The 15,863-nt window shown below is 38.7% G+C and overlaps 1 protein-coding gene across 1 annotated transcript in view; it reads right to left on the bottom strand.

Moving 5' to 3' along the window:
* Positions 1 to 2,947: 2,947 nt before the first annotated feature.
* Positions 2,948 to 15,863, bottom strand: part of LOC147821659 (zinc finger protein 670-like) — a 30,746-nt gene continuing 17,830 nt past the window's right edge. The window contains exon 5 of the mRNA XM_087199753.1: positions 2,948 to 3,460. Coding sequence (XP_087055879.1) covers positions 3,417 to 3,460 — 44 coding nt within the window. The 3' untranslated portion in view covers positions 2,948 to 3,416. The remainder of the gene's footprint in view (positions 3,461 to 15,863) is intronic.

Below are 15,863 nucleotides of genomic sequence, written 5' to 3'. Positions count from 1 at the left end.
CTCACCATGCACTAAACTAAAATTGAAATGCCTTGAAGACCTAAGAATTAAAGCAGAAACACTAAACTGGCTGGAAGAGAGGTTGGGAAGAACTCTGGAAGACATTGGTGTAGGAAGAGATTTTTATGAACAAAACCTCAGTTGCCTGTGAACTAACATACACAATCAAGAAGTGGGATCTCATCTTAGTAAAAAGCTTCTGCACAGCAGGAGAAATTACCAACAATGTGAAGATACAACCCTCAATGTGGGAAAATTTTTTCACCAGCTGTCCTTCAGACAAAGAGGTACTATCTAGTATCTACAAAGAACTTAAAAAAAATCAAACCTCCCAAATTTCAAAATTCAACGCAACAATGGGCATCTGCAATGAACAGACATTTCTCAGACAAAGAAGTAGAAACAGCAAATAAACATATGAAAAAATGTTCAGCATTATTAGTCATTCAAGAGATGCAAATGACAACAACACTCAGATTCCTACTCCCCCCAGAAAGAATGGCTTCCATCATGAAATCTACCAATAAGAAATGCTGGTGGTGACTGAATAAAGAAAAAAATTTTTTTTATATAAAATGGAGTATTGCTCAGCCATAAAGAATGAGAAACTAGAGACATTTGTAGCTAAATGGATGCACATTGAGGTGACACAAGTGAAATCAATAGGACACACATGGGTAAATACCGAATAGTTTCTCTAATGTGAGAACCTGAAAGTGTAAACAAGGACTAAAAGGTGTAATAAATCTTGTGAAATAGGGAGTAAAGGTGCAAAGGGGAAGGGAAATGGGAGAGGTAGGGGGAAAGAAACAAGGGAATGGAACTAATATGAGAATATAAAAAAAGGAAACAAAGTCTTTGTAGATAGAGAGTGGTGGAGGGGTTGAAGGGAGGGCAGGGGAATGGGAAAAAAAAATAAGAACCAAGATGGATTATGTAAAGGTGCAAATCCCCAATGATGAATGTCATTGTAGTGTATACCTAAAATGGACCAATACAATTAATTTTTAAAAAGTAAGAGTAGAAGTCAATTTGGTTGCTGAAGAGATTAAGATAAGAATGAGGCCAAATGACAGGTATAGTGGTGTATGCCTATAATCTCCTCACTCAAGAAGCTGAGTCAGGAGGATGTTTGTGAGTGTGAGGCCAGCCTGGGCTACATAGTGACTTCTAGCTCAGCCAGAAGTACAGAGCAAAATCCTGTGTCAAAAAACAACAAAAGAAGTCAAACGAAGTCAAGTAATTTAAAACAGGATAATAGGAAAGATGTCTTGAAGGCACCTCAGCAACTAGCAAGATCTGATCCTTCTCAGGTTCAAAGTTACTGAAGTGAAAGGGTATTATGTGAAAAGAGCATCTCAGAGAATCTTGCTCCCAAAGGTGAATGGAAACCAAGGGCACTAAAACAATGGTTCAGTAACTATTGAAGGAACCCTGCTACTGCACTATCAGACAGCTACTATTGGTAAGATCCACATGGTTCTGGTTGTACAGGGATGAAGACTATCAAGCTTTTGGGTTCAGGAAGGCTTTCTCTCAGCTTTCAGAAGAAGACCTGGGAGGTCAGGTGGTGTGCCATCAAGCTGGCAGGATGTGAAGCTCTGACTTTGAAGTCAAAAGCACAGTGGAGTACTCAAGTACTTGAGGAACCCAGTAATGTGAAAGATCCAAGGAAAGCTGCAAAGTGTGATCAAAGACAGCTCAAAAGAAAAGTCAACAGAGCTGCAACCACCAGCAGTGCCTAAGCCCTACCTTAGGTAGGGCTGCCTAAGGTCTTTGGAGTTCCCATCTCGCAAAAGTGCTTGACAATGGGCCACAGGATTTAATGTTTGTCCTGCTGTGTTTTGGTCTTGTTTTGACTCAATTCACTTCTATCCTATGTTTCCTCCCATTTAGATTGGGAATGTTTACCAAATGCCTTTGTATTTCTAGAGTTTAACTTTCTTTTTGATTTTTTCAATGTGTCACACATAACATTTTGCCTTAAATTTCAATGGAGACTTTGAACTTGGACTTTTTAGCAATGTTGAAGATGAAAGGACTTTAGCAAATTCCAAAAAAAAAAAACTAAACCAATTTTGCATAAAGGGATGGACATGAGTCTTCTGACAGTCAAGAATGAAATGTTATGGTTTCTACCTAGATATCCCCAATGAAGTTCCTCTAACCACAGACATGGCTTGCAAGGGTTTATCTCTTCTGCTGGCTCCTCCCTTGATCTCTCTCTACTTCTTAGCCACTAAAGCATGTCACTGTTTCCCAGGCTGGCCTACAACTTGTGATCCTCATGCTGCAACCTCCCAAATAGCTTAGATCACAGGTGTGTGGCACTGCATCCACTCTAAACTTCTTAATTAATACCATCTATTTTCCACTAGCAGCATGAGCTCACCAAAGGTAGCTATTTTCTGATTTGATGAAAATTTTTGATAGAAAATAAAATTCAGTTGTGGATTTTCATTTACTTCTATTTTACTTGTTTCCTTAATTTCACATATTATTTAATTGTCTGCGGGAAAATCCTGTAAATTTTATGCTCACAGCATATGCTCATTTTGAGTGTGAGGATCCTTACTTCTTTATTTTTTCAAAGCTCCCATAGTTTTCCTAATGGATTCAGTGCACTCTTCCTGCAGATGGCTGGCAAATGTGCCCAGGAGGTTCCAGATTCAGTGTCCTATGGAAGAGTCGATCCTCTGATGTCAGAAAACATCATGAGCTCAGGCCAGCAGTGGACAAAATGGAATAAAGAGAGAGCCCATTGTTGAGAATCAGGCAGTAGGATTCATTGCCATGATTTTCAAAGTGTGTCTCAATCTACTCATTTTCATCCATGAAAATAAATATGTGGCCCCTAAGAAGAATATAATTATTGTGTAAATGAAGAAAATAGAGTTGCATGATAGCAATATTGTGCAAAACAGTAAAGATGAAAGAAATGCAAGCATTCCAACTCCCTCCGACAAGCTTTATACTTTTTCCATGATCATAAAAATACTTGAATTCTCAAGATACACATTTTCCAAACACAAAGGCCAGAAAGATTCCAGAAACAGCCCCACATTTGAGCCACCTGATCACTTCCTCATGATGAGGCTGGAATACACAAGGACTTTAGACTTCCCATGCCCTCTTGTGTCTCAGCACAGGCTGAAATTCTCCAACTTTCAACTTTAATATTCCTAGAAAATAATTACATGGAGTCAGGTAATACATTCACTCATGCTAATAACATTTTGGTTAGACAGATGTACAGACTATTAGTAAAGCACACTTCTTGGAGCGTCTGGTTAGGTCATGATAGTGTGACATAAGGGACAAAATGTGGGCTCTGGCCATTTTCACTCAGCCTCTTTGTCTTCTCTCTGGATCCTGGGTCTCTAAAAGTAGGTATCCTCAGTCTTTATTTCTATTTATCATGATATTTCTGTATTAGAAGCAGTCAAGTTAAGGTTGCAATCTGTGAAATAATGAGACCAAATAAATCCCTTCTTCTTATACTTTATATATCAGGTATTTTTCCCTGATACAAGAACAACAACAGCAACAATACAGTTAATAAAATTCCTACTAGCTGTTCTCAATAAACTTTTAAATATATCAGTTCTTTCTTCATAAAACTATAGTTTTTCTCTATGAATATTCTAAACAGATTTCCTTCATGTGCACATACTTCAGTCTGACTCCAACATCTTTTTTGCATTTCAGAATGACATTTTCCCTCTACAATCCATATAGGCAGAAATAACCCAGTACATCTGGCCATGAACTCATCCTGAAAACAAGCACATGGCTACAGACTCCTGAAATCCTGTTGCACAGTATTTTGCAAAGTGATGAAGGCTTCCTTCTTAACTACCATTTCCACTTCTTGGTGGTAACTTAGAAGAAAGCATGGAGAATAGATAGCCATGATGTGGAGAATAGATAGCAATGATGTGAAGTTGTATACAGCAACACTTTCTGGGAATACACTATAATAACCCCAAATAGGTGGACACAGTGTAACAACATGACACTTCCCTCTGCACATACCCAGAAATGCACACACTGTCTCTTCTATTTGAATACTGATTCTCCATGTCAGCACTTTACCCAAATTATAAATATAATTGTTTCAGGTCTTATTTAAATATCACCACTTCCAGATGTCTTCTCAGTCCCTGCCATGGAATTAACATTAATAAATATCTATGGACACCTAGCTTACCTACTCACACTTTATTCAATCTGTCATGCTTAGTGTAAGAGAATTTCTCAATCTGAACCACGAAAAGCTGATGGCACAGAGGAACTTTGTTCATAGTCATTCCTGTCTCTCAGCATGTATAATGTTTCCAAATCAAATGTGCATGAAGCTCACAGTGGTGGCAATATGAGAAAAAAATTTAAAAGGACAAGATTTGTGAGAACATAATATAGGCAGTGTGAATCTCACTGGTTTAGTTTACAAGATGGCATTTTACTTGGAGTAGTTTGAAGGGCAGAAAGAAACTGGCCACAGTGTTAAAACAACACTGATGGCAGAGAAGGTAGCTTGAACCAAAGGCGTGTGAATATGCTGACTACAGAGAGAGGACATCATTAAACATATTCTGACTGTAGATCATGATGGAACATGAAGGCTCTGAGAAAATAATTCCTCTTGTGCCTGTAGAAGCCCAGGAAATTGTTTCAGCACCTTTCAGGGTGAAAGCAGATTGTAAATGGAATAACAGGGGTATTTTCTTCAATTACTGTAAGATTCCAATAGGTCTATGCAGCCATGCCTAAGGATTTTTTGGGAAACAGAACACACTTCATGTATATATTCTCACAGCAGGAAAAATCTGTAAAAGCCCTGAGAGAGCTGAAAGTTTCTGATCAATAAAAAAATTACTGCCTATTACTGTATCCTTTATTTATAATTCAGGTACACAGAGGCCAGACAGCATAAACATCAAGGGCTCAGGTTAAGCTATGGAGTGAGGTGCAAAACAGAAAGCACCAAGGAGGCTCCTAAAACACCTAATTCTTATTGTTCATGCAGGATAACATCGAATGACTTGATAATGATAGAGAATTGGTACACAATCTTTAAAATCAAACTACTGTTACTTTCCCTGGGCATTCTATTCGGTGAAAAGGACAGGAGGCAACTGGATCAAAGGTGGATGATACTTACCACTGAATTAGTCCACCAATGTGTTTTACCACTGATATGATGTTTGGGGGTGAAGCCTCATGAGAAGTGGGTCACTGTGGGTGTGGCCCAAAAGGCTATAACTTCTCCTCCTCGCTTGATCCCCTCTGGCTCCTTTCTTTCCATGCCATGAGCTCTTTGTCCTGTGTGATGATCCTTTGCTAGGCCACCCTGGCTTTGAGCTAATGGATGGAAATTTCTAGAAACTGTGAGCCAAAGCAAAACTTTCCCTCTTTCAGTTGAGGGTTTCAGTTGTTGTGTTCCAGCAACAATAAATTAACTAAGACAATGTCTCAATGGAGATAAATGATATCATTTTCCACCAACTCAGGAGTTGGTTCTTTGTAAATATTCAAATCCCAAAAAAGACCTAATGTCATCTCATACCTCAAAGTAGTAATTTGGTCAACCTCATTTAACCAACAGGAAGAAAAACTGAGGTGAATTAGGAGAAAATGATCTGACATATGGGCTCTCATGGAAAAGTGCAGTTCTTGCTTCCCAATTGACAGCACCTCTGATGTGGCAGTAAATTGTGGTCTTTTGCTGTGTAGGTACCATGATCTTTAATTGCGGACATCAGCATGAATTTGGAGACAGCTTTGTTCATTTGGACACATGTTTTGCTGTGTCTCATTTTTGCATTGTGAAATATTCAGGATATGAACACATCAAGGGTATATGTATACAGATCATGTAGCATATCTTTGCTTTGTCAAATGAAACAATTATCCCTGTTTAGTCTAATCCTATCACATTTGATATAGCTCTCAAGCATTTATTCTACAATACTCCCTGTGCTAAGACCACAGCATACGTTTAAGGATGTTAGAACTGAGACAAATCTTTTCATTATAAGGTAATATTTCAATCCAAAGCCAGATGACCATAGACCAAAGCAACTCACTTTAGGAGTCATGTTAAAAGTATGCATAGATTTTAGATAAAATAATATCAAATGTTGAATTATTTCCTATGAGAAATTAATGGAGGCAGAGAGAAAAACTGACCTAAGAAGAGAGATTAAAGAGTCATGGGACATGAACCTGTGAAAAACCAAACAGAGGCAGAAGAGAGTAGAATTTCACAGAAATGCTTCAGTGAAGAGAACTGAGAGACGTGTTAAGAGTTACAGAACTGACTCCAGTTCTTCTCTCCCAAGATGCTCCTAATGATAATACACTTCCTAACATATTCTACAAAATGTTCTGAAGTCTATCGAAGTCTTAATCAGGATACCACAATAAACAAAGCTCATATTCTGCATTCTATTCACTTACTATGAAAGGGTGCTTAGAGTATTTAAATCTCTGCAGAATCGTGTACTAGAGGAAACCTTATGATAATGACTAAAACGCTAATTCCCAGTGAACCTTCAGTCTTTCAACCAGTTTATCATTGTTATGTTGTTTTTCATCAAACTAGACCCCACCTTCTAGGTGTCCATTCAGCTCTGTATTTTAGGATCTCCACAGGTCACATGATATTAAGACAGAGAGAAAACCCCAGAGGCCAACAGGAAGCCCTCATTTGCCAGCTTCCTTTTCTGCACCTGCTCCTGGGGCCCTAACTGCTTCTCCATGGAACACAGCACCACCTGCTGGTTCTGAGTTCCTCAGCCAGGAGTTTTGTCTGGGTTCACACAGATGTCCCTTCACTGTGTCTCTTGCACAATAATACACGGCCCTGTCCCCCTCAGACTATTCATTTGCACATACAGTGTGTTCTTGGTGTTGTCTCTTGAGATGGTGAATTGACCCTTCATGGAGTCTGCATACTTAATTTAACTACTATCATAGCTATTGAATGAGATCTACTCCAGCCCCTTCCCTAGAGCCTGGTGGACCCAGTGCAAGCCATAGCTACTGAAAGTGAATCCTGAGGCTGCACAGGAGAATTTCAGGGATCCCTCAGGCTCCAGCAAGCCTTCCCTGGACTCCATCAGCAGCACTTCACCCTCGACACCCGCAAACATAGAGACATCCTGCTCAGGAAGCTGTCACATATATTGTGTTTATCTCACTCACGTCCACTTCCCCATTCCATACCATTTGTTCCAAATAATTTGCCTTTCATAATTGCAAACAATAAAACCCAACTCAGCCAAAAATCCGTAGTGAGCCATCTGTGCCGAGTCCTGTTCACTGAGTGGGAACACCTGGGTGTCCAGGGCTGGGATCCTCTGCAGAGCTGCAGGGTCCAGGCTGGAATGGTTTTCATCAGTAAAGGGAAGCCCTATATGCATAGCCTCTTGATATCTAGAAAGAGCTTTGGGAATGAACCTCTCAGAGAGGGCAGTGTCTGCATCTGATTTGACTGTGCTGGGGAAATTGGGTAACAAAGATACATTCAAGAGAATACGGCCCGCCCATGCTCAACTTGCCCATCCAGCCCGCCACCCCACCCCACCGCCTCCTCTGGCCTCTTGGCTGTACTGACACCTGGTTCCATGCTACAAAAACACAGAGGACACCAGACCACCAGTTCACTGTACTGGGAAAGTCGGAGTGATCATCACCTCCCACCAGAATCAGGACTATCTTCAGGGGAAGGGCAGCTAGAACCTGCAGTACAACCCTGCAGAGTTCAACCCTACAGGAGATCAGGAAGCTCAGCTTGGGACTTGCAGCCAGAAATCTGCTCGAATTTCACGGGTCTGAGACTGACTTGCTGAGACTCATTGGCATATCTGCACACTGCTAACCATTGTGACAACAGAGACATACCCTGAAAGAGGCCCTACATTTTTATTTCTATTTTTTATTTCTAAAATTAGTATTATTGGTTTCTTTTTCCTCTTTTCTTTTTCTTCCCTCTTATCTTTAATTTTTTTTCTCTCCTACTCTTTGCAAATTTTTGTTTTTCTCTTTTTTTCTTCTTTCTTTTCTCTTTCATTACTCTCTCTCTCTTACACTCACTCTTTTGCTGTCTGATATTGTTCATTTCCCTTTTTGTCCCTGTTCTGGCCCTCATTCAGAGTTCTTTATTTTTCCCTTATTTGCTTTTTCCTTCTCACCTGTTTCCTCTGGCCTCACCATTAACTTTCCCCATCCTTCTAACTACCTGTCCCTCCCTCCTCAACTGCTTCTAAATCCCCATCCCGAAGCGTAAAGTGTTATATTGAAGAGTTTACTCACTATAATCATATGTTGGGTTGGTCCTCAACCTTGATTTAATTCACAAAGTTAAAGGTGACAGATTAATAACTACCACAAAATGTCATTTTCCAAGATGTATTTGATGCAATGGTGTTGCTCATTATATCACTTGGGTAAGGTGTTGTTATTGATCTTGTCAGTGATTCTTCCTAGTATAATGAAAATGAGATAGCTTCAGAATCATTACAGACTCAAAACTTAAAGGACAGTTATATTTGGAAGTCACCTCTGAGAAGTAATCATTCCATAAGTGTTCTAATTATAAGCAACAAAAATACTTACAATAAGCAATTCCAAAGTATCAACCCAGGATTTAAACCAAGGACAGTAGCAAAAACAAATATGAGAAGACACTTAAGCAAGGCACAAACTCAGACTTCCACCCCACCAAGGGTCCCTGGGGGAAATGAGGTGGAAAAGTCCAATAACCAATCACATAGTCACCCTGAACTGAGAGCACAAGAAGTAACAAAACAGATGAATGAGGTTCTAGAAAAATTCAAAGCAGAAATAATCTCCCAGATATCTGCAGAGATGGTGAGCAGAGTGAAAGACATGATTAGAAGCTCTAGAACAGAAACAGATAAAAAAAAAAAATAGATGATCTCAGAAACATGCTGGAAGCCATGAATACCCAGCATAAGAAAGAAATGGAATCCATGAAACAGATTCAAACAGATATTCAGGAGATTACAAACTCCATTGAAAGTATTCACAGTAGATTAAGGGAATCTGAAGATAGAATATCGAATATCAGGTATCAGATATAGAAGACAGGATTGCAGTGAAAGACTATGAAAACAGAAATTTCTTAAAAATAGTAAGGGATCACAAGAAATCAATCCAACAGCTGCTAGATGATGCAAAGAAGAATAACATAAGACAGATAGGAGTCCATGAAAAAACAGGAGAAAGTACAATTGACATAAAAAACCATTGACAGAAATAATACTGGAAAACTTCCCAGACAGAGGTAGAGAATTGCACATACAGAAAAGTGAGGCATATAGAACCCCAACTAGCCATGATCAAAAAAAATCTGCATCTAGACATATAATAGTCAAGATCCCAGAAACCCAACAGAAGAACAAAATCCTACAAGCAGTTAGAGAAAAGAAACAAATCACCTACAAAGGAAAGCTCATCAGAATCACAGCAGACTTCTCAACACAAACCCTCAAGCCAAGGAGAGCCTGGAGTGAAGTATTTAAAGCCCTAAAAGAAAATAACTTCCAACCCAGACTGTTGTATCCTGCAAAATTATCTTTCAAAATTGATGGGGAAATTAGACACTTCCATGACACAGAACACCTGAGAAATTTCATGAACACCAAACTAGCACTACAAGCAATTCTAAACAATATGCTAGAAAAAGACAATGAAGGTCACAACTTCATGAGGCCCAACAGAGGAAAACCACCAGGCAAGGTAAGACACTAAAGCAAAAGGGAGGAGGGGGGAGAAATAAAGAGCCAACAAAAGCAAAACCTCATGACAAGGATGAATCAATATCTATCAATTATAACTATCATTTTTTTATAACCATCAATGTTAATGGCCTCAATTCGCCAATCAAAAGAAACAGACTGGCAGAATGGATTAAGAAGCAAAATCCAACACTATGCTGTATACAAGAAACACACCTAAGTCAAAAAGAAACCCATAGACTAAAAGTAAAAGGATAGAAAACAGTTCTCCACACCACAGGAACCCAGAAAAAAGCAGGGGTAGCAATCTTATTTGCAGAAAAAGTAGATTTCAAGCCAAAGCTAATTAAGAGAGACAAAGATGGTCACTACATCCTTGTGAAGGGAACCATCCAAGAGGAAGAGATGACAATCCTAAATATATATGCACCAAATACGAATGCCCCCAACTATACAAAACAAATATTAATGGACATGAGAAACCAAATAAGCACTAACATAATTGTAGTGGGGGACCTCAATACCCCACTATCACAAATAGACAGATCATCTAGACAAAAAGTTAGCAAGGAAATTCTATAACTGAACCAAGCTATTGAACAATTGGACTTAATAGATGCTTACAGAGTGTTCCACCCCAGAAAATCGGAATACACATTCTTTTCCACTGCACACAGGTCATTCTCCAGAATAGACCACATGGTAGCACATACGTTATGTCTAAGTAAATGTAAAAGAATTGTTTACCCCCTGTATTTTATCAGACCATAATGCAATAAAATTGGAGATCAATAACATGAGAAACGGGAAAACCCCCACAAACACATGGAAACTGAATAACACCCTCTTGAACAACCTATGGGTCACAGAAGAAATTAAAGAAGAAATTAAACAATTTCTACAAATAAATAAAAATGCCACTACAACATACAGGAATCTATGGGACACGATGAAAGAAGTTCTGCGTGGGAAATTCATAGCAGTGAATGGCCATAAGAGGAAAACAGAGAAAACTCAGATAAATAATCTAATGTAGACCTGAAGCTGCTAGAAAAAGAAGAGAATAACAATCCAAAAGCTCATACAAGAGAGGAAATTACAAAGATCAGAGCAGAAATCAATGCAATGGAGACTAAAAGAACAATACAAAAAAATCAATGAATCGAAGTGCTGGTTTTTTGAAAGAATAAATAAAATTGATAAACCTTTAGCCAACCTTACCAAAAACAAGAAAGTAAAAGCACAAATACATGCAATTAAGAATGAAAACGGTGAAGTCAAAACAGATCCAGCCCAAATCCAGAGGATCATCAATACTTACTTTGAGAACCTGTACTCTAATAAAATGGAAAACACAGAAGAAATGGGCAGATTCCTAGATACATATGAATTGCCAGAGTTAAATGAAGAAGATATAGAAATTCTAATCACCCCAATTACAATGAGGGAAATTGAAAATGTAGTAAAAAACTTACCAACAAAGGAAAACCCAGGTTTAATGGTTTCACTGCTGAATTCTACAGGACATTTAAAGAAGACCTATTGCCATTACTCTTTAAGCTCATCAAGAAAATTGAAAGGGGGCTGGAGATTTAGCTCAGTGGTTCTGGCGCCTCCCTCGAAAGCCCAAGGACCCGAGTTCGATCCCCGATACCAAAAAAAAAAAGAAAATTGAAAGGGAAGCAATACTTCCAATTTCATTCTGGGAAGCAAGTGTTACTTTGATTCCAAAACAAGGGAAAGACACAACCCCAAAAGAGAACTACAGGCCATTCTCCCTAATGAACATAGATGCAAAAATTCTCAACAAGATATTGGAAAACAGAATACAAAGGGTCATCAAGAAGATCATACACCCTGACCAAGTCCATTTATCCCAGGGATGCAAGGACGGTTCAATATTCATAAATTAATAAATGTAATATACTATATTAACAGAGTCAAGGACAAAAACCGTATGATCATCTCAATAGATGTAGAAAAGGCATTCAACAAAATCCAACACTCATTCATGATAAAAATGCTACAGAAATTTGGCATGGAAGGTCTTTATCTCAACCTGATTAAGGCTATCTATGAAACACCAACAGCCAACATCATACTAAATGGTCAAAAACAGAACACTTTCACGCTAAAATAAGGAACAAGACAAGGATGCTCACTATCACCACTCCTGTTCAATATAGTTCTGGAAACATTAGCCACAGCAATTAGAAGAGAGAAAGAAATAAAAGGAATAAAGATAGGAAGGGAAGGAGTTAAACTGTCAGTATTTGCTGATGATATGATACTTTACATAGAAGACCCAAAAAACTCCACCAAAAGACTTCTAGACTTAATTGACAGATTCAGTAGCGTAGCCGGATACAAGGTCAACACTGAAAAAACAATAGCTTTCTTATTCACAAATAGCAGACTCACTGAGAAAGAAATTAGGGAAACCATTCCTTATAAAAAAGCATCCAAAAAAATGAAATATCTAGGAATCAATCTAACAAAGAAAGGAAAAGAACTCTACACTGGAAACTACAGCATCCTGAAAAAGGAGATCGAGGAGGATATAAGAAAATTTAAAAAACATGCCTTGTTCCTGGGTAGGAAGAACCAATATAGTAAAAATGGCCATACTTCCAAAACTAGTAGATAGATTCAATGTAATGCTGACTGAAATTCCAACAATATACTTCACAGAACTAGAGAAAACAATCCAAAAGTTCATCTGGAACCAGAAGAGACCTAGAATAGCAAAAGCAATTCTAGAGAACAAAGACATGGCTGGGGGTATCACAATCTCCAACTTGAAACTATACTACAAAGCAACCGTGATAAAAACAGCATGGTACTGGCAAAGAAACAGACCCAAGGATCAGTGGAATAGATTAGAAGATGCAGAAACAACTTCAGACATACTCAGCCACCTCATCTTTGACATAGGAGCCAACTACCCTCATTGGAGGAAAGATAGCCTATTTGATAAATGGTGTGGGGGGCCTTGCCCCCCCCCCCACTAGAACTCTTGAGTGCCTTTTACAGGCATGTCTGGGCCTGCTGCAAGTCTACCCAGCAACAAGGAAGTAGCCCCAGTACCCTCCCCTTGCTCCTCCCCTCTAGCCCTACGGTATATATGCTGTAGCAGCTTCCACAATAAATGAGACTTGATCAGAAACCTGTCTTGTCTCCATCTCTCATGTCTCTTGTCCCTTGTCATTCTCACTCCCCCTCTAGGGTCTCCGTTGACTTACCCGCGGGACGGGACAAATGGTGTTGGAAAAACTGGATTTCAACCTGCCAAAGATTAAAACTAGACTCATACCTATCACCATGCACTAAACTAAGATCAAAGTGGATTACAGATCTGAATATTAAGACAGAAACAATAAACTTGCTGGAAGATAGGTTAGGTAGAACTCTTGAAGATGCTGACATAGGAAAAGACTTTATGAACAAACCTCAATAGCACAGGAACTGGCAGAAAGAATCAACAGCTGTGATTTCATCTTAGTAGAAAGCTTCTCCACTCCAAGAGAAACCACCAACAGAGCTAACAGACAACCGACAATGTGGGAAAAAATTTTTAGCAGTTGTACCTGAGAAAAAGGACTGTTATCCAGAATATATAAAGAACTGAAAATAATCACAACCCTCAAATTCAAAGACACAATTCAAAAATGGGAATCTGAAAAGAACAGACATTTCTCAGACAAATAATTAAAAGCAACAAATAAACATATGAAGACATGTTCAACATTACTGGTCATTCGAGAGATGCAGATGAAAACAACACTGAGATTCCACCTTACCCCAGAAAGAGAGGCTGCTATCAAGAAATCAACCAATAACAAATGCTGGCAGAGGTGTGGAGAGAAAGGAACCCTTTTCCATTTTTGGTGGGAAAGCAGACTGGTGCAACCACTATGGAAATCAGTGTGGAAATTCCTCAAAGAACTAGGGCTGGAAGCCCCATTTGACCCACTTACAACCCTGCTGGGTATCTTCCCAAGAGAATTAAAAGAATCATACCACAGTGATATATGTGGATCCATGTTTATAGTGGCACAGTTCATAATAGCTAAAGCTTGGAAACAGCCCAAGTGCCCATCAACTGGAAACTGGACAAAGAATATGTGTTTTACTTTATAAAATGGAGTACTACTCAGCCATAAAGACTGAGAAACTAGAGTCATTTATAACAAAATGGATGCATATTGAGGCAATAATCTTAAGTGAAATAAGTAGGAAACACATTTGAAAATACCAAATAGATTCTCTAGTGTGAGAAACTGAAAGGGTAAATAAGGATGAAAAGGATTACTAATGAGTAAGAGATACTTTGAAATAGGAAAAGGTCCAGAGGGGTAGGGGTGGTGGGAAGGAATGAGGAAAAGAAAGAAGGGAAAGGAAAATTATGAGAAAAGAAAAACAATGGAAACAAAGTCTATCCAAGTAGGGAAGGGTGGAAGGGGTGAGGGGCACACAGGTAATGAGGGAAAAATATGAAAACCAAGATACATCATGTTCAGGTCCAAGCACCCAGTGATAAATGTAAACCTATTGTATACCTAAAATGTACCAAAAAAAGAATTTAAGGAAAAAAAAAAGCTTCTGCACAGCAAGAGAAGTCACCAACAGTGTGAAGAGACAACACACAATGTGGGAAAAAATCTTCACCTGATCTTCCTCAGACAAAGGCCTATTATTTCAAATCTATAAAGAACTTAAAATGATCAGACCTCCCAAATTTAAAGACAAAATCCAAAATTGGGCATCTGAAATGAACACACATTTCTCAGACAAAGAAGTAAAAATAGTAAATAAATACATGAAAAAAAGGTTCAACATCAGTGGTCATTCAAGAGATGCAAATGAAAACAAAGCTGGGATTCCACCTCACTTCAGAAAGAATGGCTGCTATCATGAAATCAACCAATACCAAATGCTGGTGGGGCTGTGGGGAAAGAGTAACACTGCTCCACTGCTGGTGGGAGTGTAGACTGGTGCAACCACTGTGGAAATCAGTATGGAGATACCTCAAAGAACTAGGACTGGAAGTTCCATTTGACCCAGTCATTCCCCTGCTGGCTATCTTCTCCCAAAAACTAAAAGAATCATACCACAGTGATATATGTGTACCAATGTTCAAAGCAGCACAGTTTGTAATAGCTAAAATTGGAAGCAGCCCAAATGCCCATCAACTGGAGACTGGATAAAGAAAATGTGTTTTTTTTATAAAATGGAGCACTACTCAGCCATAAAAAATGAGAAACTAGAGACATTTAAAGCTAAATGGATGCACATTGAGGCGATACTCTTAAGTGAAATAAATAGGACACACATGTATAAATACCAAATAGTTTCTCTGGTGTGAGAAACTGAAAGTGTAAATAAGGACTAAAAGGTGTAATAGATAATATGAAATAGGAAGAAAAGGGCCAAAGGGAAAGTGGAAGGGGAAGAGGAAAGGAAAGCAGGGAATGGAATTAATATGAGAAAATGGAAAAACGGGAAAAAAAGTCTTTGTAAAGAGGGAGGGAAGGAGGGGTTGACGGGAGGGCAGGGGAAGGGGGGAAAATAAGAACCAAGGGAGATTATGTAAAGCTGCAAATTTCCATTGATGAATGTCATTATATTGTATACCTAAAATGTCCCAGTGATTAGAATGGATAATTGATAATGCAAAAGAGGAAGAAAAGGTCCAAAGGGGTAGGGGAAGTGGGAGGGGCAGGGGAAAGGAAAGAAGGGAAAGGAAAAATGATGAGAAATGGAAAAAATGGAAACAAAGTCTTTGTAAATATTGAAGGGTGGAGGGGGTGAAGGGAGGGTTGGGATTGGGGAAAAAATAAGAACCAAGATGCATCATGTAAAGGTACAAGTTTCCAATGAGAAATGTAAATGTATTGTATACCTAAAATGTACCAAAAAAAGAATTTAAAAAAAGAAGAAATCAATCATTTTCTATAATTAAATGACAATAACAATACAACATATTGGAATGTATGGGACACAATGACAGCAGTCTTACAAGGGAAATTCATAGCAGCAAAGAGTCAAAGGAGGAAAACAAAGTGAGCTCAAATAACCTAATGCTGAACGTCAGAA

This window comes from Heterocephalus glaber, unplaced genomic scaffold, assembly GCF_053883595.1.
Source record: "Heterocephalus glaber isolate CG9 unplaced genomic scaffold, H.glaber_assembly_v1.0 deba00001724, whole genome shotgun sequence".
NCBI classification, from domain to species: domain Eukaryota; kingdom Metazoa; phylum Chordata; class Mammalia; order Rodentia; family Bathyergidae; genus Heterocephalus; species Heterocephalus glaber.
Note: the sequence above shows the minus strand (reverse complement) of the source record. Positions and strands in the feature narration are given on the sequence as shown.